This window comes from Sus scrofa, chromosome X, assembly GCF_054392235.1.
Source record: "Sus scrofa isolate SSC_HxYL_T2T_F1_AM1 chromosome X, Sscrofa_HxYL_maternal_Yorkshire_Landrace_v2.0, whole genome shotgun sequence".
NCBI lineage: Eukaryota > Metazoa > Chordata > Mammalia > Artiodactyla > Suidae > Sus > Sus scrofa.
This window is the reverse complement of record NC_139401.1, coordinates 97,628,190-97,652,190: the sequence shown is the minus strand read 5'-3', so window position 1 is coordinate 97,652,190 and position 24,001 is coordinate 97,628,190. Positions and strand designations below refer to the sequence as shown.

The window sequence follows — 24,001 nt, the reverse complement described above, 5'->3', positions numbered from 1 at the left end:
GTAGAAACAACTGTACCAGAAATTCATGATCTGTACATGAGGATGTCTGAGGCAGCACTATTTTTATTGGCAAGAAAAACAATACCACCATGAAATATCACAGAGGAATAGTCAAATAAATAAAGGTTCATCTCTACCAGGTAACTTTTTAAAAAAAAAATTAAAAATCTTTTTTTCTGTAATCTGTATGTGGTTAATAGTACAAGGACTAGAAAATACAAATAAGAAAAAAAAATGAAAAGAAAAAGATTAATAATTCCAGACCTGGAGGTATCATCTTAGAATACATCATTTCAGGTGTTTCTCACTGTAGAGGGTGTGTGAGAAAGAGAGGAGAGAATACATACATATGTATGTATGTATATATGTACTCGTTTTTTCAACATAAAAGATATCGCATTACACAGTATGTGCTAACCTCCTTTCCTTTATTCCCTCATGAAAATTTTCCACACGAATAAATTTTCATCCACAAAAATGGTCTTTAAGAACTACACAGTATTCCATTTTATGGATACTGCATAACCTAACCCATCCCCTCTTTTGGGGCATTTAAGTGCATTCCAATTTCTCCTTTTATAAACAACCTCCCTGCACGCTTGCAAAGCTTTGAAGATGATTTGCCAATTGCCTTCTGGAAAGTTCTGGCTGCTTCTGGAGGCATTTGAAGCAAAATAGTCCGAATGCTTTCCCATCACGCGAGCCTGCTATCGCCCCAGATAGCAAAACTGTGGTCTTTAGAACTTGTAAGACTTGTCTTATCCTGCCCGTTAGTCACGCCGCCTTACTGGGACTCTGTTCCAGAAATCCCGACACCCTCCCGCCCCTCCCCACGCGACCGCCCCTCCCCACGCGCCCGCCCCCTCCCCCGCGCTTTCCCGCTCGGCGGCCTGGCCTATGGCAAACGCCAAGAATTAATTAGGGGCGGGGATCAAGGAGCGGCTGTCAGGAGGTCGCCATATTTCTGTACGGCCCCGCGGCCCGCCCGGCAGTCGGCGGGTCGGGAGAGGTGCTGACAGGGCGGGGCCACCGCGCGGCTCTGCCGGCCTCACCCCTCCCGCCCCGGACAGGTGGCTGGAGCGCGCCCCGCCCCCGCCAGCTGCGGGTGGGAGCGAGGGAGGGCCAGTCCCGGACGGCCGCCGCCAGCTGCGAGCGGGAGCGAGCGAGGGCCAGTCCGGGACGGCCGGGCGAGGAGTCCGGCGGCAGCAAGCGAGTATCGTGGCGGCCAAAAAAATGCTCCTGTACCGAGGGGCCCCCGCGGGCCCTGGCGCGCCGGGTAGCGCGCTGGCAAGGCCGGGCGGCGGCCCGCAGGCCTTCGGGATCCGCCTGAGCACGGTAGGTCGGGGGCCTGAGGGGGCGGACGCGCGCGCGGGCCCCGGGGCTGCGGGGGGCGCGCGGGGAGGGCCCGGCGGGCCGAGGCCTCACGCGGGACGGGACCTTCTCTCGCCCCCAGATGAGCCCCCGCTACCTCCAGAGCAACTCCAGCAGCCACACGCGACCCTTCAGTGCCATCGCGGAGCTGCTAGGTGAGTGGTGAGGGCGGGCCTGGCAGCGATCGCCCGAGGCAGCGGTGCCAACGTGGTGCCGCGGACGCGAGAGGAATGTGCGGAGCCGCGCGGGGCGGGCCGGGGCTGGGGTGGGGGCGTCGGGACCGGCCCCGGCTCCGCAAGCGGAGGAGGGGGTTGGCTCTGTTGCCACGGACGAGGTTCCGCGGAGAAAGCTGAGGAAACAAGGTGTGTCTCAAGAGTTAGGAATCCCGTGTAGTCTTTCAGGCTCGTGATGTTCGGGGCACTCTAGGATAGGTTAGTTAATAATCAAAAGGAGATGCATAAAAATGTCGAGCCCCGAGGCAGCTGGGCTCCACGGGGACCGGCGACAGCCGGAGGGCGCCGAGATTGCAAAGGGGCATGAAGAAAGGTCTGGAAAACTGGAGTTCTTTAACTTTGGGGACTTGAGCGTCTGGGAATGATGGGACATCTCTTAAGAGATGACACGAGTGCATTTGGCTCCCTGCGTCTGCCGAGGGCTGGGTCCGTGGTCCACGAGCGCCCTCACACCGCTGGAATGAATACTGAGCACTTAACCTCTCGCTCCACCAATGTTTGCTTTTAAAGCGTTTTCAGTTGATCCCTGGAAGCCAAGTACACCAGCTTTTGCAGTAGTGTGCTAAATACTGTGTGGAGAGCAAAGAAGAAAAACATTCCTGGACAAAATGCAGCAGCAGAGCAAGCACGTTGCAAATGTTCCAGAAATTGAAATTAGGGAGATGTGTTTAATGGGGCAAGGTGGCACGGAACAAAATCTTGAAAATGGTTTTAAAGCTCCCCAGATGAGCCCCAGTCTCAACTTAAGCAATCGCTGTGGCCATGCAGAGTGAACTGTCTTGGTGCAGGAAGTCAGTGGGCAGCAGGAGGAGATTGTCAGGAGAGTGATTTGGAAGGGTGGCAGGGAACTTTGATGAGTCCTTTGACGGTAACACAGAATGCTTACAATATGTACGACTGCTCCTTAGAAGGGGAAGGGGAAAAAGGGACTTTGGCCCATTTGGGATCGTAGAGAACGGGGACTGTATTTTTAAAGTTTTGCACCAGGCCTTGAGGGAAACTTCACAGTGGAATGAGATGTGCATGCATGTAACTTACAAAGAAGAAAAGAAGAGGTGGAAAGTAACAATGTACTTAATGGGAAACGGGAGGCAGAAGTGTGTTGCACTGTGCAGAACTGTCCGTACCTGTGCTGTCCCTTGTACTGCACTTTATGGGTGATTTAAACAGTGTTCCATTTTTTAATTTTGAATACATATGATTTTTGTCTTAAGCATTAACTGCACCTAATTCTGGCCTAAGGCGACCCATATGAGTGCAAGTATGCATGTGTATTATGTTCATACACATACATGCCTGCATACATACAAACACAGGTTTTTAAAACCAAGTCATAGCTGGTTGTGATCTATTAATAGGGAAAAGGGGAGCAAGTGTTAATTGGTAATCCGAAGCTTTCAATTTAGGTTTTCCTTCCTTAGTTTTCTCCTCTACTTACGCATTCATTTTCTGGTCAATCATTCATTCCATAAATATTTATTGAGCATTCGCTGTGGGCAAGGCCGCTGTGGTAGGTACAAAAATGAACACAACACAGATTCACCCTCTAGGAGGGGGGACAGAACGTGCACAGAAGGTTTATTCTTTGTATGATGGCAGAATAGGAAGTGATATGTCGGCAAAGATAGACACTTTGGCTGCTGTGGGAACTCAGAGGAAGGAGGGGTGACTTCCAGCTTACCAGGAAGAGGAGGGTTAGGAAAGGCTTTTGAGAGGAGGTGACATTTGAGCTGAGATTTGAAGGATTGGGACATGTGGGTATGGGTGTGGGGAGGGGAGGGCATTCCAGGCAAAAGGAACAACTGCTTGAACAAAGGCATGAAGAATACTGAGTAGTTGAGTTGAAGTGGAGCATCGGGTTCACGAATAGTCCTGCTCTTACAGAGTTTACATAGAGCTTTCACTAATACATTTTTAACCTTATCTTGGAGGTAAACGTCATCATCATTATTATTCTCATCCTGTACCTAAGGATACAGAGGCTTGGAGAATTTAATTGACTTTTCAGAGGTTATGTGTTTTAGTAAGTGGCAGATCCAGGACTCCAAACACTGGTCTTTCGACCCCAAGTACCAAGCAGGGAATGAGGTTAGAAAGGCAAACCGGGACCAACATATGACTGGGAGGCTCGGGTATTTGGGCTCTTAGTCTGTGAAGTTTTCTGAGCAGGGGCATGCCATGATCAGAGCTGTGCTTCAGAAAAGTTCATCTTGCAGCATTGTGTAAGATGAATTGGAAAAGGGAGAGGCATGGCTTTGAAAGACTAGTCAGGAGGTTATCACATAATGTATAGGGTAAGAGAGAGGGAGAGAGAAAAAGTGACTTTCAGATTTCAAGCTTATGGTCACTCGAATGCTGACACTGTGTGTGTGTGCGTGTGAAGAGAGACAGAACAGAGGAAGAAGAATAAGCTTGTGTCAGAAGATGAGGACTTTAATTTTATTGGAGAAGAGTCTTAGATACTTGGAGGATGTCTTTAGGGCCGCAGCTTGGCCCCGGCAACCTTGCAGCCATCCTCATAGGCCTTTCCCCTGGAACAGGAGGCGATGGGAGGAAGCACTCCATCAAAGCCACCTCCCACTCGCTGTCCTGTCTCTTCAGCGATGCTGTCTCAGGACAGTTTCTCATTGCCTCCCGGGTTATGATGAGCTCTGAAGCTTCGGTTACAATGCTTTTTTAGAAGAACGGGTCAGATGGTTAGGGGATAAGCTAGAGTCCTTGGGATCTGGTTTCTCATGCTCTTGCCTAAGTGGTGGGTGAGGGGAGTTAGAGTCCTCTGACTAAGGCTAGCACTAAGGGCCAGGTTAGGAGAGATAAGACTCCGTGGGATCTGAGAGTTACGGTCGTGGCTCAGTGGTTAATGAACCTGACTAGGAGCCATGAGGACCCGGGTTCGATCCCTAACCTTGCTTCAGAATTGCCTGTGAGCTGTGGTGTAGGTCGCAGACGTGGCTTGAATCTGGCGTTGCTGTGGCTCTGGCGTAGGCTGGCGGCTACAGCTCGGATTTGACCCCCAGCCTGGGAACCTCCATATGCCATGGGTGTGGCCCCTAAAAAGACAAAAAAAAAAAAAAAAAAAAAAAGACTTGGTGGGATCTGGTAGCACAGGAGATTGTGTGGGCCAGCTGAGAGGATAGAGACCTCTCAGGATCTGGTAGTGCAGCTCTCAGCTAAGTGGTGGATGAAGGCTGAGGAAGAGAGGTTCTTTCTCTGCTCTCCTTGTTCATAAGCTAGGGAGGCTGGGCTGGGGGAGAGGATGGATTCCTAGGGTTTGAAAGCATACGCTATGCTTTGATAAATTTTTGGAAAGTTAAGCAGCAAGAGGCGGGGTTGAAACCAGCCACCAGATCGGTGCCTTATTATTATTATTATAAGTTCATTTATTGAGCTGTTATGTTACAATTTCACTTGTTGAAGCCAAGTGGAAGTCCACTTAAAACTGACAAGAAGTGCAGAGCTGTGCTTACTGCCTGCAGGCTTGTCTGCTGATCTCTTTTTCTTGCTGCTCCTGCTGACCCTGGCCTCCGGCGAGCCCCCTCCCCCGTCCTCCACCCACTCCCAGCCAAGGAGATAAAAATGTCTAGCTGCTCCAGGCAGAGTTACCTTGTAACTCCTAAAATGCCTGTATTAAAACTCTTGAGTATGTTTCTGTAAAAAAGCACTTAGTAAAGTTTGGGTGAAATTCCTAGTAGAGGAAAAGAGTAACAGTGATTTTGTGAGAGGCCTGCAAGCTGGTTCCTTGAATGTTCAGTTGTGTAAATGCAGAATTGGAATTGATGTGTTCTATGTTTGAATTGCGAATGGCCATAAAGTGTTAGAAAAAAAATTCCTCTATGCCCAAGGTTTCCAAAGTAGAAATGATGTCCTTTTGGTGGACAAGGTAAAGGTATCAGTCTCGATGGCTTGGGCTTTCTGCCAGTAGGAGCGATTGATAAGTTCTAAACCAGTTCAGGGCCTGCTTGCCAAGTAGTTTCTTTAAACGATAGAGGCAGCTTCACAATGCTGAGTCCTTCTGTCTGTTTAAAGAAAAAAACCCTGCTGCCTCTTATGACAAAGTAAAACACTGTATTTCTGATAAAGCCACTATTGCATGCCAAAGTTAAAATTCCTGCCAAAAATTGGCCCACTTCATTTACCGCCTGACACAAGGCTTGCTCCCCACCTAGTCCTTAAAAAAAGATTGACTCTGTCGGACCTTTGAACCCTTTTCTGGGGCTATCGGCGATGCCTTACTGCTGTTAAGACTTACTGGGTTACAATCACTAACAGTTTTATCACTGACTCTGGCAACGCCATTGCGGCCCTTGAAATTAATCTGTCTTGTTTTGTTTGATGGACATTCCACACATTTAAGTGGTTGTAATGGATACTGTTAATTGTGTTATAAAAATTGTTATTTGGAACGCGTGCCATACTGCTCTCGCTCGTCAGGGATGTTCCCAGTAGAGAAATGTCATGATCCGAACACCGGTAGTGGGACGAGTACACAACTAGAACCCAACCCGGATCTCTCAGCCCAGCCACATGGTATCATTAATCAGTAGAGGATCCTGGGGAAAGGGATGGGGGCAGAAGGGAAGGTCTTTGTCTTGCTTCAAGAGCTAGCGAAGACAGGAGCGCTTAAGGAACCTCTCCAACAGATGGCACAAACTGCCCTCCCACTCAGCCAGTGAGACCTAATGAGACTTCTGCGCCACACGTGTCAGGGACCGGCAATTTTGTAAACTGGCGCCCGTGGCAAAAAGATGTGGTCACTAGACAGTGGCACGCCCTGGGGTTGTAAACATGGCACATGTGCTAGCGTATGGCTAGATCTGATGCCTTTGGAGTCTTAAATAATTAACCCATTACAAAGATGAGCTCAGAATGAATTGTGAAACTTTCTCTAAAAAATTTTCCTACTTTAGTTCTATGTTCTCCATTTAATGAGGGCTGGACAGCCTCGCGTTCAAGACTAGTACAGAGTGCCTAAGCAGAACCACTCCCCTCTAAGTGTGCTTGTCACCATCATTGGAATCTAGGTAGACAATTCGTGTTTTGGTTTTAACCTCTAACTCTTTCAGTGCCTCTAGGCTACGAACAGGTGTGGTGATAGTATCTGTGTTCTTTAACAGAAGAGGTGATGTAAAAAAAAAAAAAATAGAAAATAAAACCTTCACAGTAAACTGTCATGCATGTGATATGTATCCATTTGTACCAAAGTTGCAGATTCAGCTCTTCTCCACAGCCAGTCTTTACTGTATATGTTCATGAGCAGTAAAGTGGCTAAAAGACAAGAAGTAATAAGATGAAAATGGAGCAAAATGCTTTGTATATGGAGGAGTTAGTTTTTGCACAGTCTCTGAAGTTTGAATAGAGAAAGGCAGATTGCACATGAGTCATGTGAAATCTAGAAATCAGCTTCCTAAACCCATCTGCCATGGCTCCTGTTTTCCCCTATAACCTAGTAGGTGTACTGCCATTAATGCTCCCTGCTCACCTTCTGAGACACTCACATGAAAGGAACAGAGGACAGATTCTATGTCTTAGGGGCATTGAACTAGAGCTTTTACTTGCATATTAGAAAAAGAGATCTAATATCACAGATTTCTGCCTTTTGCAGATAATGCTGTAGATCCAGATGTATCCGCCAGGACGGTCTTTATAGATGTTGAGGAGGTCAAGAATAAATCTTGTTTGACCTTTACCGATGATGGATGTGGAATGACACCTCATAAACTACACCGAATGCTCAGGTAAAGATGTCTTCATTCTTTTTCTCTTGTCTGGAGCTCATGAACTCTATTTAAGGCTTAATCATTTTATTTAATATTTTATTTTCCCTTTATTCATTCAGTAAATATTTGTTGAACAGCTGTTACGTGCCAGGGCACAGGTTATGAAATAGACATTCTTCTTGCCCTCGTAGCACTTACAGTCTAGCTGGCAATTCAGACAGTCTGGCAGTAATCATCATAAAAAGTGACAGGTTATAATGATTGGAAAGTATAGGATGCAATGAAATAACTCATGAGGGGGAACCCGATCAGATCCAGGAGGTCAGGAAAAGCCTCTTAGCTGAAGTGACATTTAAGCCGAGATGTAAGGGTGAGTAGTGGAATTTAATTAAGGAGCAGGAGCAGGGGATGAGACTCTGGGCAAAGAGAACAGCAAAGGTAGGTCTTCACTAGTCTGAGCCCTTCTCCAACTTAAATGAACTTAAATTCACTCTTAGATTAGAAGTATTGGCATTGGAACAATTTATGGAGAAGAACTATGCATGTGCCTGTGTATAATCGAACCCCATGAAAGACAGAGGGTATCATACACATAATCGTTGAGGGTTTTGCAGTCGAATCACAAAGTTAGGAAATTCTGTTTTCCAACTGCTGAAGCTGGTGATGGCGATTTCTTTTGCCTCTGGCAGTTCATATAATTACTTTTGCAAGTTTGTAGTTGAGAACGGTAAGTTTGTGCTTTTATTATCTTCATATATCACTCAGTGAAAATGAGTGTTTCCTCAGCTCCTTCCTTCTCTGTTCCTTTTTCAGCAGATAAGGTTGATTACACTCCATGTCACTTCCTGAACTAGTGTGTGAAACATGAGTGACAGTGGAGGGGTTCTAGAGTGGAGGAGGGAAGGGGCTCCAAACGGGAAACTGTAAAAAAGTTCACTTGGCTGTAGTTCTCTTTGAAGATATTTTAATTCTATGCCCTGTTTGTAGGGAAAGCCCTTTGATCCATCAACGAGAAGAGGTGGAATTTAGGCCTAAGCAGTCATAAATTTGGTTATGTTTTACCACTCAGCAATCTGTGCACCTCGTGTCTCCGACCCTCATAATTAGAAGAATACTTGAGGAAAGCTTCTAGAAGTGAGCTAAGAATGTGACCAGTTTGTTGGTGAAGGTATGGAGTTGGCCCTATTTCTGAACTTAGAGCCTCACTTTTATTTCCTAAAGTTAATATTTTGTATTAAGAAAAATAGAATTTGAGATGGGATGGAAACAAAATACTTATGTCTCTAATTCTATATGTACTATTTTTTTTCTAAAATCACTTACATTCTTATTAGTTCCTTCCTGCCACACCTTATCCTAGTGACATGGTGTCAGATAGTGGGCCCAATGTATCTTACCACTTTCCCACTTTCCAGTTTGTCTGTGTAACTACATCTGTGAGAGGTGGTGCTTACAATTACAAGGCAGGAGGAAGGAGGAGGATGGTTTTGAAATAATTGCAGCGATTTTTGTTGCAGATGCTTTCAACAGATTTTTTACTGAGCACCTATGTGAGAGTCACGGTGAACCAGACAAACATGATCCTTGCTGTCAAGGGGCCAACAGTTTAGTGAGAAAGATAGAAAAGAATTGGCTGGCAATACAACTACATAGGTTATCCCACTAGTGCTAAGTGCTGTGAAGGAAGAGTACAGTTTCTAGGAGACTATGTAATAAGGAATCTAATCTAATCTACAGAATCAAAAAAAAAAAAGGCTACCCTGAAGAAATGACATTGGAGTTCAGATATGAAGGATGAGTATCATCCATTCAAAATGTTGTTTCCTTCCCAAGGAACAAAACAGAACAAAAGAGGCAGACACTACTCACGTCGTAGGATTTTTTGGCATTATCATGCCAAATATGTTTTCCCAGCACTTTGAGCTGGGCAGTTGGTCCTCATATTTAAAAATGAGAGAATGTCTTAAATGAGTCCTAGATTATGTTCAGTTATATGTGTTGGATTTTATTTCTGAGCATATCTTAAACTTGAATTGGTTAGAAGGTACCATTTGTTTCAAAGAAGTTATTTAGTCCAGTTCTAACTTCCGGCCAGAGAGTCAGCTTACTACAATTTGTTTTTAAATATTTGGACTTTAGAAGTAGCTTTGAAAATTATTATTAAGCATATTAATTTTTCTGTTCATGGTTTGGGAGCACATTACTTTTGTATTGGGGAGAAAAACATCAGAGGGACTTATGCAAAGTTATTAAACCTACAGAAATTCTCTTTGACCTGTAACATTTGCTATCATCCTGTCCACATGTTCCAACTTTTTATGCTACTCTTCCATTTTCAGGCTAATAAAATCGTTACAGAACCGAAACAACAGTTTCTCCCATAAATACAGAATCCCTTGGTTACTCTGTAAGGAGGAGGAGGAGAAAGAACAAGGGTTGGCAATGATATGGAGAAATTGGAATCCCTGTGCATTGTTAGTAGGAATGTAAAATAGTGAAGTGAGTGTTGAAAACAGTTATGTCATCTCCTCCAAAAATTAAAAATCGAATTTATAAACCTAGTAATTTCACTTCTGGAAGTATTTCCAAAAGAAGGGGAGGTAGCGACTTGAACAGTTGCTTATATACCTGTGGTCAGGCAGCATTAGGCACAATAGCCAAAAGGTGGAAACAACACAATGTCCCTCGACTAATGAATGGATAAATGCAATATGGGGAGGAGTTCCCACAGTGGCTCAGCAGGTTAAGAACCTAACATAGTGTCTGTGAGGATGGGGGTTCGATCCCTGGCCTAGTTCAGTGGGTTAAGTATTCTGCATTGCCACAAGCTGTGGCATAGGTCACAGATGGGGCTTGGATGCCAAGTGGCTGTGGCTGTGGCGTAGGCCAGTGGTTGCAGCTCCACTTCAACCCCTAGCCTGGGAACCTCCATATGCCACAGGTGTGGCCCTAAAAAGCAAAACGAACAAACTAGCAGCCATTATTCAGGCCTTAAAAAGAAACTCTGATACATGCTACAACTTGCATGAACCTTGAAGACATGATGCTAAGTGAAATAAGCCAGTCGCAAAAGGACTGACTAATGATATATGACTCCAACACGAGGTTCCTAGAATAATCAAATTGAGAGTCATACAACTTAGAATGAGGTTTCCAGGGTCTGAGGGCAAGAGTGATTAGAGAGGTCTTGTTAACAGGTGCATATTTCAGGTTGTGAAATGAATTCTGTGGATGAATGGTGGTGATATAAACACACAATGTGAAGGTACTTAATGCCTCCGAGTTGTAAATTTAAAAACAATTAACACGGTAATTAACACAGTAAACGACAACACCGAGAAAAGAATCCCATGAAAATCAAGATAAAAAGAAAAGGGCTGTCATTGAATTCCTTTAAGGTCCACAATTAATTCTCTTTTGCTTATGGGGATAGTGTGTGAGCCAGCTAGTCTGTGTATTCAGCCACCTTTTTCAGCAAGGCAGAAAACCTCTTTTAAAGGTCAAGTGTTAAAAGCAGCCACAGATCCATGGATTGAAGGTATTTTCTACCTCTGCTCAGAAGTGCATGTCAGGGTGGGTATGTTCTAAAACAACAGCCGGAAAATAACAGTGTGCTGAGCGGTCTTTCATTCTTTTATATTACATACTACATCACCAGGATATCTAGGAAACAGCAGTACCTGCCTTTGTATGTTCGTGAATTTGCTGAGATTTTTTTCATTGATCAGAGTCCCAATTTAAATTTACCTCCCCAGATTCTACAACCGTGACATTTTAAGGAACTTGAGAGCAAGCTGCTGTCTCCCTAGATTCCACTCAAAGAGCTGGTACCTCGGCCCCCTTGGTGTGCAAACCCCCTTGTCTGTCACTTACTTAGTAAAGAGAAACTACCTGGCTAAGCCAGAATTTCTCCGTGGAAAATTAGTGAGCTGTACCGAACTATGGAAGGTTCATTCCTACAGTTCTGTTGTTGCTTGTGAAGGCTCTTATATTAGGTAGTCCTGTGATTGGTATCTGGCATCTCTTCTGCGATTTTCAGTTAAATAGAATACCTAACGGTGGGAATGCAAGTGAAAGAAAAGAACAGATGGGAGAAGTTAAGGGTAATATAACAACAACATACTGAGCCTCTGGCTCCTCCTGTCTCATTATTCTCATCCTTTTCCATTTCTGGTTCCGGCCCTGCCCCACTACTTATCTTCTCAACCTTATGTAATCAGTTGGTCTCCCCAAACTGTAACACAGTAAAAGTTGGTACAAAGGAGAAAAGAGATGCCAGATGGCAGAAGAGGTAGGAGTGGTAAGGGAATTAAAGGAGTAATATAGTTCCATATTTCCGCCACTTTCCCTTGACCGCCTAATTGAAGCTATGGTAGCGTTGGAGAAGGTCAAAGAAGTAACTGGATAGATCCATTTCACGTGGTGGGGTGAGATTACTGTTTATGAAGAGCCCTGAGGTTTAGACAGGACATTAGATCTGAAGTAGAGGTAGAAGATAGCACGTGCAAATTCTCAGGTTGACTTCTAGAGTTGGTTTAAAATCAAAGTTCGAATACTACTTTGAAAGTTATAATATGTTGTACATGTAGTATATCGTTTACTCCACCTAGTGACCCTGTCCTTTTTAGGTAATTCTTCTACAGGAGAAAAAGAAATGCCTGAATCCTACCAACTTCTATCAGTTTATTTCCCGGAATGCTAAGGCCCATAGGCTGCAGAAACTCAAGGCCCTTTTGGTATTTTCAAAGGAATTGCTGCACCAGAAATTACTTTTTTATGTGGTTGGATTTATTTGTTGGATACACAAGGCTCCTGTAAAGTGTCTACTCTAGAAGGATTTAATGGTATTATTGTATAACACTTTGAAGTAGAAAATTGGAAGGTGGTCCCCCTTCCTTAGGGAGTAAACACAAAGCAAGGCTTCCAGAAAGTAGAAATCAGGCACCTCAACCCTGCTGAGAAGAGCCAAGCCAGGCTACTCAGCCATGGCAGATAGAATATCTATTTTTCCGATGTTGCAGAAGCATGTCATCTGTAATATATGATATCTTTCCTCAGTCTATAAACCACGAAGGCAAGAATCATGTCTCTTATTAACACTCGGGTCTCCAGTGTTTAGCATGATGCATGGCACATAGTAGGTACTCAGTAAATATTTATTGAATGAATGTAGTGTACAACATTGTAAACTTAGTCCATCTGGAGAGAACCAGTCCCTAAAAAATTACATTTATTTGTGCTCAGAGAAGATACATGATGCGGATGATGATCATTTTCTAGATTTCATGTCTTTAATTTTTTTGGTTTGATTATTTTGTTGTGTCTTTGAGTGGAAAATGTAAGAAAGGGAAAGGATGTGGCTCCCAGATTAAACTGATCACAGAGATTAAACAGGCTACAGAGACTGTTGAGGTGGCTCAGCAAAAGGCTCTTTATAAAACAAGAGCGACTTTATACTGCAGCTGTTTGCTGATATTCGGAGGCAGAACTACCTATTTTTATCCCTTGGCCATATTCCAATGAACTGTTCCAGCAGATAGAACAGAGGGTAAGAATTGGAAGTGCTATTCTTTGGGTGAATAGTTGAAATTGTCAAGATATATATAACCTCTGACTTTCAGATTTCTAGAGGGTGATATAACCAGGTTAGGGATGCCTGGCCTAGTCCCTCTGACAAGTGCCAGTATCTGGTATTCTTGTTACGCTCTCCAGGGTGTACTCTGAGATAACCACCCTTTTCATCTTCCCTTAACTTTACTATTGGCAATCGGAGCTATTTTATCTAGGCAAGAAAGGAAGCTACCCCATGGCCTTCTCCACGTCTCTCTGTTAGTCCGTGAACAAAAGGCCACCTTTACATCTATAAAGTGTGTCTCTAAATGTAGTGGAAATGTTTATGAGCACACAAGCCACACAGGAAAATCACTCCCCTAACCCCGTAGAAATTTCTTATATTTTTAACTTAATACTTTTGTCCAGAAATACCAAAAGGAAGTAAAAAGGAGAGCTTTTTTTTGACAGGTGTTCTTCATTTGTAAGCCAGCCATTCTGCCACCCTATCTTAGGATGCTTTTTAGTTGATTTCTTTTTCCTGATTTCTCTTTTCTTGTGTAATTGCAGCTTTGGCTTTACAGATAAAGTAATAAAGAAGAGCCAGTGTCCCATCGGGGTCTTTGGTAATGGTTTCAAGTCAGGCTCCATGCGGCTAGGAAAGGACGCTCTTGTCTTCACCAAGAATGGGGGTACTCTTACGGTTGGACTCCTGTCACAGACCTATCTGGAATGTGTCCAGGCCCAAGCAGTTATTGTACCAATTGTTCCATTCAACCAGCAAAACAATATCCTTTCTGGAAATGGAAAACGTTAGTTTAAAAATTGGTCTAATCTGACTATTTTGATAGAAACCTCTTTCTTCAGGTCACATCCAGCTATCGGAAGTTTTCATATTGAAAGAAGCATTCAGATGTCTCAAATTTAACTGGAATTTCACCCTACTAAATATTTTTTCATTAAATGGATCATTGACAGAAGCTTAGAGATGTTTTTGCTGTATTGCAGTTTTCAGTGTTACACGGTTTGATCTATATCCTCTCTCCCCCCTCCCACCACTCCCATGGTAAAGCTCCCCAGGGCCTTCTTTTTTTTTCTCCCTAAGGGTAGTTACATTTGCGTCATTCTTCCAGAAACATTCTATTCATTAGCTTATCTGATAGCTGAATAGTTCATTTTCCTATACCTGTACAAGCTATTATTTCTGTTAGACATCAGATTGTCTTTACGCAAGCAGTGTGGCCATAAAGTTTGAACTCATTGCTTCCAAATAGTCTAAAAACTCAGCCTTCGATTTGTTTCTTAAGTATAGGACTGCCTTAATTTATGTTTTCTTTTTCCTTTTTTGTTTTTTGTCTTTTCTAGAGCCGCACCTGCGGTATATGGAGGTTCCCAAGCTAGGGGTCTCATCGGAGCTGTAGCTGCCGGCCTACACCAGAGCCACAGCAACGCCAGATCCTTAACGCTGAGCAAGGCCAGGGATTGAACCCACAACCTCATGGTTCCTAGTTGGATTCATTAACCACTGAGCCATGACGGGAACTCCTGAATTTACATTTTATCTTCGAAGCTGTGTTCTGCAGGGGTAACTGATTTTGGTGTTTGTCTCTACAGCCTTTCTGCATTTTCCTTTCCTTTCTTCTGTAGCAGTGATGCTTATGCTTTGTGTCTGGATGTCCACCTTTTGTCTAAACATGCAACCCCAAAGGCAGATCTTCCTAACTGATAGCATCCTCTTAAGATATTAATTTTTCTTTGACTATATTTGGTTTTACAAAAAATGATTATTACTGAGGATTCCTTGCCCAGCCTAGAAGCCATCTTGAACTATTCAATTTTCAACAGTGAAAATGACCTGCTGTCCCAGTTTGATGCCATCCCAGGCAAAAAAGGCACTCGTGTTCTCATTTGGAACATCCGCAGGTATAGTATTCCAAGAGTGACAGATTACAATAAGCAAAAGTAGTATGATGACGCATATTTTAATAAAGCTCTCTAGAGAAGCAGAGTAGATAAATTTCCACACATATTTTTATCTCGTTGCATGCCTTTCCTTAACTTTCTTAGAACCACAGCTCTTTTAAGACAGCGCTTCTTAGTGGGAAAATGCGGAGCTTGATAAGGTAGAGACATGCATACATATCCTGAGGTTATTATCATTACTATCAAGATAGTTCAACATTAGTCTAAACTCTTGCGAACCCATTATAAATATCTATTTTATTTTCACGGACACTGTTTTGAGATGGGTGAGTGCTAGTTATTTTACCGATTTGACAGTGAACATGAAGTATGAGGAAGAGAAATTAAGGTAACAAAGCACAACATGATCTTTAAAAAAATAAGAACCTCTGCATTCGTGCTTTCAGAGTAGCTGGATTTGAAGTAGAAAAATCTTTGAAGCAGATAAATTTGAACTGTAATGAGGCTGGCTTCAGGTCGTATATTTAGAGCCAGTAAAACAACCTAGAAATACTTTAGGATGTGTCATTTGTTTAACCTTGTCATGTTAAATGGAATACAGTGTCCACTGAAACCTAAAAATTTTTGCAATAGAGATGTTACTCTTATGTTTAATAGAACAGAGACTCAGATATATTCATTCTTGTTTTTCTCCTTAGGTCAAGTATTTTGCCTTATTTCTTAGTTGGGTAAAACTTAAATAAAAACCATGTTGGTTCATGTAGAAAGTACTTTCAATTAAAAAGAAAAAAAGTAAGGTCTACATCTTCCTGCGTCCTACTGGAAAAACCTCAAGTAATGTAATTTATATTATAAAGAATCATTTTCAAGTGCCATTTCCAGTGATTTAAACACATTAAGCAGACTTTTCTTCGTACATCGTTTCTCAGTTATATGGTACTAGGTGTTGTGTAAATAAGGGATTCCATGGTCAAATATCTTTGAAAAAAGCTGGCATATCGTGTTGATTTCTTGCAGGACTTCTCACAGGCTTTAATATGCTAATGTTATTTCAAAATACATTGAAAATAATTGAGAGAAATACAGTATGCAGGGTTTCCCAATTTCAAAGGGCTGTCTCCCCAGACCTCTTTTCCTTGGATAGTGAATGGTGAGGGGCAGGGAGGACAAGGGACCTCCTCGGAGTACATGTGTTAGAGTGGGGTGAGGTAGCAAGAATCGGGGTTACCCTGGACAATACAGAATATACTATTATGGTGACATGAGCGTCATATAAGATACATATCTTGGTGGCTCTGGTTTAGCCCTGAAGAAGGAGCTGCATTTTCAACACAGCAGCTTTGAGCTTGTGAAGCCCGAAGGTATGAGGGAGGTATCCCTAGAGCTTGAGATGATTCTGGGAGTCAGGAATTGCTTCTCAATTTTGTTAGATTATACAGGCTTTATTTATATCTTTATTTCTTTTTTTTTTTTCTTGTCTTTTTGCCTTTTCTAGGGCTGCTCCTGTGGCATATGGAGGTTCCCAGGCTAGGGGTCCAGTCGGAGCTGTAGCCACCGGCCTATGTATGCCAGAGCCACAGCAACGTGGGATCCGAGCCACATCTGCAACCTACACCACAGCTCATGGCAACGCTGGGTTCGTAACCCACTGAGCAAGGCCAGGGATCGAACCCGCAACCTCATGGTTCCTAGTCGGATTCGTTAACCACTGAGCCACGACGGGAACTCCTATATCTTTATTTCTTATTTAAGAGTATCTTGAGGGATTGCTGTTCCACAAAACAAATTTTGGGGACTATTGTTCTGATATATATTGTTTCTCTGTAACCCATCATTTGTTTTGAGTTTCTTCCAGGAACAAAGATGGGTCTTGACTTTTTTCCTTGGCACTTATTAATGTCATAGCCCAGGGGCTTGGAATGGACCATATTTAAGTGACCCAAAAGGATTATAAGAAGAAAGGTCCTTATGAAAGGAATATGAGTAATATATTTAAATGATAATTCCATAAATTATATTCTAGAAGAAAGACAAGTACATGCTGTTTCTGTAACAACCTTTTTTCCCTTCTAAGAAATAGAATTAGGTCTGGGGAAATCTTTTTATCTCATTAATCCTTATACTGTTGCTGAGGTTATTTATTTAGATAGGGGAAATGATGTTGAATGATCTATCCAACGATACTCAGAAAGTTGGGACCTATTTTGACATCCTGCTTTGAGGATAGCTGGCATCCATTTGATTTATCAGATCACAGACATTCCCACCGTCTTTTTTTTTTTTTTCTCTTTCCTTCTGTATTGGGCATCACACCTCTATGAAGCATAGTTGATTTGTTTAGACTGGAAATACCCTTAAATATTGTGTGACCTTCCAACCAAATAATGTACAGTTCCTTTGAACTGATAGGGAAAGAAAGAGGTATCTGAGTTTTGCCTCATGTTGTTTCTTTTCTCTTGGGTTCCTAGTGCATTTTTCTCCTTTGGAGCCAGTTTTTGTTAGATTGGTACTTGTCTCTTTTACCCAGAAATAAAGATGGAAAGTCTGAGTTGGACTTTGATACAGATCAGTATGATATCCTGGTATCAGACTTTGGCACAGAAGAAAAAGAGACTGGTGGCGCTTCCTCTGAGCTGCCAGAAACAGAGTATTCTTTACGGGTGAGTAAGAGTGGTTTTTCTTCACCAGTGAGAGGTAAGATGTCCTGTAACATGAAAATATTATGGAACAAGATCTCACTTTAGTTATATAAAAGATGAGAACCTTTTAACCCTGTGCTAGGATTCCTTTTCACTGCCTCCCCTGAAACAGTGTAGCTAATAAAGTCAGCAGCCCTTAACTTAGTACTTGGTAGTATAGCAAAATATAGAAACTGAGCCAAATCTTTGCTCAGATTAGGCCTCGGTTGCTAGCAGTGTTTTATGGGAATGTCAGTAGAATTGACAATATTGTATAATAACTTTCCCTTCACTGTTCCATAGGCATTTTGTGGCATTCTGTATATGAAGCCACGAATGAAAATTTTTCTGCGTCAAAAGAAGGTGACTACCCAGATGATTGCCAAGAGCCTGGCTAATGTAGGATATGATATATATAAACCTACCTTCACAGTATCCTTACAAATAAATACATGAAGCTGACCTCTTTGTTGCAGGATTAGATTTCCAAGTTGGCACAGAAAAGCAAAAACCTTTCCTTTTCCAATTCAAATATGTGTCTTATGGTACAAACCCTATTTCATTGTACTCTGAGGGAAAATTTCCTAAATGCCAATCTATGCCCCAGTTTTATCAGAAATCACCGGGAAATTATTAAAATAATACAGCCTCCTGAGGTTTTAGAGATTCGGGCTCAGTAGGTTCTGAAATCTCTTTTTGTATATTTATTTTAAAATCCTCAGAGTTCCCACTGTAGTGCAGTGGGTTAGGGATCTGCCATTGCCACAGCTGTGGTTGGTGTAGGTTGCAGCTGCAGCTCAGATTTCCTCCCTGGCCTGGGAACTTCCATGTGCCACAGGAGCAGCCTAAATAAATAAATAAATATCCTCAGCTGATTCTAATGAATAGCCGGGTTTGAGACTCTTTGCTATAAGAAATGATCCACATTGTTTGGTTTGTATTGGTATTTTATTATATGTTACATTGGTTGCAATAAGCAAAATGTTGGCTAGAATATGTTAATCTTTAGACATGCTATAATTTTTTTGCCATAACAAGTCCAGACTTGATAGAAGTTAAGAGATTGGAAATTAAAAGTTGATTTTCTAGAGTGAGATAAATTTCCAACAGATTCGACATGAATTTTCAGGTACTTATAATGGCAATCGCTCAGAGAAGTAATTACTCATTTTCACTTCTACCCACCACTGCCAGGGGAATGGATTTTAGACACTTCAGAAAATCTTAAAATGAACTATAGAAATTAAGTCCATCTTTGTTGATGAATTTGGGGGGCAAAAGTCTTGGGACGGGTGAGAATTCATAAGCAGTTATGAAGAATTGCTCTTGCCGCGGGAGCGGCCCAAGAAATAGCAACAACAGCAACAACAACAACAGACAAAAGACAAAAAAAAAAAAAAAAAAAAAAAAAGAATTGCTCTTGTGATTTATTTCCCGGTAACTAAGCTCAGCTCTCGGCCCAAAAAGTATATTCACACTCTGTTTGCTTTATCAAAGCATTACCTAGCTTTGTTTTGTCTTTTCTCTGCCTGACCAAAAATTAGAAATTGCTATTCCCTTTTTAAATAGCCATATAGTTGTTACTCATAAGCAAATTGTTTTCTCCTGTTGGAGAACCTGTACCTTGTCTACTATGAAAGGTTTTTTTTTTTTTAAAAAAAAAAACCAAAACAGATCTGACTTAACACAGCCAGCACTAACACTGTTAGCATCGCTAGATAAATTAGCTATAATGTCACTGTATGTAGCTAGAATCTTAGTGCCATAGGTTTAACAGAGCCAGTCTAAAGAAGTGCTTTTCAACTACTGTTTTGGGATCTACCGTATTTCTGCCCCCAGCTTCCTTTTTTGTGGATTTCTAACAGGTAGCTCCTATGCATGAATTTTGTATGTACCTTGACTCTACCTAGCCTCCCTTCCCATTAAATAGTTACTTTCTCCTGTTAGAATTTGAGCCAAATGAATTTATTATAGGCATGAGTAAAATGAAACTCCTAACGAAATTTCCCCTTAGGTCACTGAGGGACAAGATTACTGATGCTGACTTAATTATTCCTCAGTTGTCAAAAGCATCTTTTCTCCTCTTGTCCTTTCTCCTTATACTAATTTAGAGAAACTCCTACCCCGTAATTCAGGATTTAAAAGTGTACAATACACAGAATTTGACAATCTTTATCTCTAAAATTTTAATTTTATGGTGTATAATTTTGTTTTTTTTGTTTGGAGGAATTTTGTCTCGTTTCGTTTTTGCCTCGGAATAGGGTCTTGTTTGAGGTTTGAATTGAGCTTCTGGAGCCAGAACTTTATATGTTCTGAGCCAAACATTATTGTGTTAGGTGCCCACCTGCATCATGTCTTCGTATCGTACCTGACCCATTTGTCACATGGATTTGATGCACGTAGCTTGTTATTTAGAGGGGATAACGGAGATCAGTTTTTGAAAAAGTAACAAAAATAAATTTTCATTTAACTCATTTGGACATGAAGATTTCTTAGTACTTGTTTTTAATGAAAATCTGCTTCTCTGTCTCCCCTTTAAGATCTTTCTCACTCTTATCTTGGTTTTTAAATAAAATGAGACTTAGTAAAAACACGTAATTATTCATGTTTTATGTACAATAATTAGTTCTCTTTATTTCACTTATCCAAGCTTGTTAAATTCTTCCCATGAAATATATTACAACAGGACTATGTATTGTCTTTTACCCTTAAAGGTGATTTTGTTCTTGGTTCTTTTGCTTTCATTAAGTTTTCTATGATTAGCTGGACTTACCTTATTGCTTATAATTATGTGAATTTGTGTTGTACCATGTACAACTTTTACCTTATCTAGCAGCAAATTAAGCATTAGCAAGGGTTAAGAAATGCTTTGTGACATTTGTGAATTTTTAGATCACTGGTGGTATTTTTGTATATTTTCTTACAGTCTTTCCTATGTGTATATTTATATTACGTATTTTAGATGATACTTGTTATTATATTCTGAACATTTCTTAGTGTTCCCAAATATTTTTCAAGCCATAATTTTAAGAGCTGCACAATAGACCATGTGGATTTATCAGCAGGTATTTAGTCATTCCCTTATTGTCAGACATTTAAATTACTTTTGTCTTGGAGTTCCCATCGTGGCTCAGTGGTTAACAAACCTGACTGGTACCTTGAGGATGTGGGTTCGATCCCTGGCCTCCCTCATTGGGCTAAGGATCTGGCGCTGCTGCTGTGAGCTGTGGTGTAGGTTGCAAATGTGGCTTAGATCCCACGTGGCTGTGGCTGTGGCTGTGGTGTAGGCTGGCGGCTACAGCTCTGATTTGACCCCTAGCCTGGGAACCTCCATATGCCTGGGGTTGGGGAGGGGGCGGCCCTAAAAAAATAAATTAACTAATAAATTAATAAATTACTTATGACTTTTTAACCATTATAAATCATTGATAAATCTCTATAACTTATAAACCTTAATGGCCTTCTCTGACTATTTCTGTAGGATAAATTCCTGAAAGATAAATTACCCGGTCAAAGGTTAAGAATATTTTTTTTAAAGCTATTGCTACAGATTTTTAAAATGCCTTCTAGAAAGGTTGTACCAATTTACATACAATGGTGTTTGATGTTTTTTGCTATGATGTACTGCAAGATTTTGTCTATTGAAGCGCCTGGTGTTTGTCTCCTTAATGATTTCCTTCTCAGAACAAGCAGGTGAAAATAACTTTTGGGTTCTCTTGCAAGAATAATAACCAGTTTGGAGTAATGATGTATCATAACAACCGCCTCATAAAGTCTTTTGAGAAGGTGGGATGCCAGGTGAAGGTGAGTGGTTAAAGTTTCTCTGCCATAGAAGACTGAAAAGCGTAGGAAGATTTAAAATTTGCAAAAGGGATAGACTCCTGAGTGGCTTTTTACTTCCATCTTGCTATAGTTGTTAAACTGACCCTGGAATCCTGTGTTACCAGTGAGCCGTCTTGTGTTCAAACGCTCTTTGTACTTCTCATTCTTCATAGATGTTATTCAACCCAGGCATTTTATGATGTATTTTCTAGGTAACTATTATAAGAGGTAGAATTAGAGCACCAGCAACTCTGCCATGTGTCGAAGTTTATTAAGGTTTGAGGTAGCTCTTTCCATTTTCTTAGGGAGACACTAAGGCATAGTAGAAGAGCATAAAATTTAATGGTTGATAACCAGGATATGAGTCCCAGCTTTTCCACCTAAAAGCCATATAACTTTGGCTATATTGTTAAATTGTTTTGAGGCTCAATTTCCTTACCTGTAAAATGGTAACAACAATAGTTTTACTTGTTCTGCCCACCTCACAGTTTCCAGAGTTGAGAGATTTAAATGGGATGAATTTTGTGAAAGTACTTTATAACTGAACTAAACAAATAGTACCGTCATCTTAAAATTTTAATGACGATTTAAAGTAGTAATATCCACAGGTATCACATTCATTTCTATTTTACAGATAAGATTGCTAAAGCACAAAGAATGGTAAACTGCTTTATATTGCACAGTAGGACAAAGTTATATATGATCCAGGAGAGCTAGTTTTCAGCCTATATTGCTTTTCATTGTTATATCATCTTTATGCAACTTGTTTGTGTGCCATTCTAATTATAGTTTGACTCAGTTCCTTCCATTAAAGAATATAAAAATGATTTTAAATCTAAAAATTTCTCTTTTTTTGTCTCTCTCTCTTCTTTTTTTTTTTTTTTTTTTTTTTTTTTTAAGGACCGTACCCATGGCATATGGAGGTTCCCAGGCTGGGGTTCTAATCAGAGCTGTAGCTGCCGGCCTACGCCACAGCCACAGCAGTGCGGGGATCCAATCTACATCTGCAGCCTACACCACAGCTTATGGAAATGCCAGATCCTTAACCCACTGAGCGAGGCCAGGGATCGAACTTGCATCCTCATGGATACTAGTCAGATTCATTTCTGCAGAGCCACAATGGGAACTCCCAAAAATTTCTTGTATCAACTTGTGGTAAATAATCACTGCAAGTCTGACTCTCTTTAGTAGTTGTTTGCTGGCCTACATATATAAAAAATGTTTATTTTAATAGTGTGATGATTACATAGCATCCTTAATTTTTTTTTTCAGATAAAGTTTGGTTTCAGTTCCCTAGAACAGGAGTATATAACCTTGATTTTCTAGCACTGTCATTCTTTGTTCAAATGAAACCTGATGGCAATCCCATAATATAAAACAGATGAAAGTGGAGGTAGTGTGGGTGAAGTAGAGGTGGTTATTAATCCCTGGAAAATCCTAGGGACTCTATGGATCACAGTTTGAAAATCTCTGCCCTAAAATTTGCCAGAGGTTCCAGTTCGTTGTAATACTTGCCGTCTACTGGAGTACATTCTCAGTGTATTTCTGCATCTTACTGGTTTTTCCTTGCCCGTGAACATTATGTAACCCTTTCTATTATTATTTGAGAGTCGAAAGGAAGTGCCTCCAGGCATTCAACAGTAATGTAAGTGTTGAAATTAATATTTTTCTTCTAAGCCAACACAAGGAGAAGGTGTGGGAGTAATTGGAGTCATTGAGTGCAATTTCTTAAAACCTGCCTACAACAAACAAGACTTTGAGTACACCAAGGAGTACCGGTGAGTCACTCCCAACCTGAGGTATTTCTGATGGTGTGTTCAGATATGATTCTCTTCTCTGAAACCTACAAAATTATCTCTAAAAACCAGCCAAATGAACTAACTGAGAATTCCTTCAAGTCTCTTTTCCAAGATTCGAGATAAAATGATTTGATTTTTTAAATTGAAGCTTACCAATACATGATGTATGGAGCCAAATTGAGATAAACCTTAACTTTAAAAATTATGGAAAGAGCAAAGGAGTTATTTGGTAAAATACGGTGAAACAAAGAGTCTTAAAATTGATTGTAGTGAAAAGAGATGAGTGGATCTGAAGTTATTGAATATATTGTGAGAAAAAGCAGAATTTTGAAGTTTGTTCCAAAGGATTTTCTTTTTTTCTTTTTCTTTTTTGTTTTTGTTTTTGTTTTTAGGGCGGAAGGTGCAGCGTATGGAAGTTCCCAGGCTAGGGCTCAGATGGGAGCTGCCGCTGTCAGCCTGTACCACAGCCACAGCAACGCCAGATCCGAGTTGTGATCCACATCTGTGACCTATACCACAGCTCACTGCAATGCCGGATCCTTAGCCCACTGAGCAGGGCCAGGGATCGGTTGGGGTCGTTTCCTCTTAGCCACAGTGGGAACTCCCCGAAAAGATTTTCTCGAAGTGAGTGAACAGATTGAGAGGAAAGTATTGGAGCAGCAGGAAGGACATGCGTTTTCATGGAAGCATCTAGATTTAATAAGAAGACCAATAAAGAATCAGAAAGGAGCTTGACTTTGGGGCTGAACAAGCAAGGATATTTTAGGAGACAAAGGAGTTGTTGGAGTTTGCATCGGCTCAGCGGAAATGAATCTGACTAGCATCCATGAGGATGCATGTTCGATCCCTGGCCTTGCTTAGTGGGTTAAGGATCTGGTGTTACCATGAGCTGTGGTGTAGGTCACAGA

At 41.4% G+C, this 24,001-nt stretch overlaps 1 protein-coding gene across 13 annotated transcripts in view; it reads left to right on the top strand.

Moving 5' to 3' along the window:
- The first annotated feature begins 926 nt into the window (after positions 1-926).
- Positions 927-24,001, top strand: part of MORC4 (MORC family CW-type zinc finger 4) — a 58,026-nt gene continuing 34,951 nt past the window's right edge. For 4 of the 13 annotated variants that reach the window (XR_014835509.1, XR_014835508.1, XM_021079787.2 and 1 more), the window contains exons 1-9: positions 927-1,335; positions 1,454-1,526; positions 7,207-7,339; positions 13,442-13,659; positions 14,647-14,794; positions 17,322-17,454; positions 17,776-17,904; positions 21,157-21,276; positions 22,972-23,072. Coding sequence is in view for 10 of the 13 variants with exons in the window: in XM_021079787.2 (XP_020935446.1) it covers positions 1,234-1,335; positions 1,454-1,526; positions 7,207-7,339; positions 13,442-13,659; positions 14,647-14,794; positions 17,322-17,454; positions 17,776-17,904; positions 21,157-21,276; positions 22,972-23,072 (1,157 nt within the window). In the remaining 3 variants the exon portion in view is untranslated. The remainder of the gene's footprint in view (positions 1,336-1,453; positions 1,527-7,206; positions 7,340-13,441; positions 13,660-14,646; positions 14,795-17,321; positions 17,455-17,775; positions 17,905-21,156; positions 21,277-22,971; positions 23,073-24,001) is intronic. The other 9 variants (XR_014835510.1, XM_085008043.1, XM_021079789.2 and 6 more) reach the window with 4 other exon arrangements.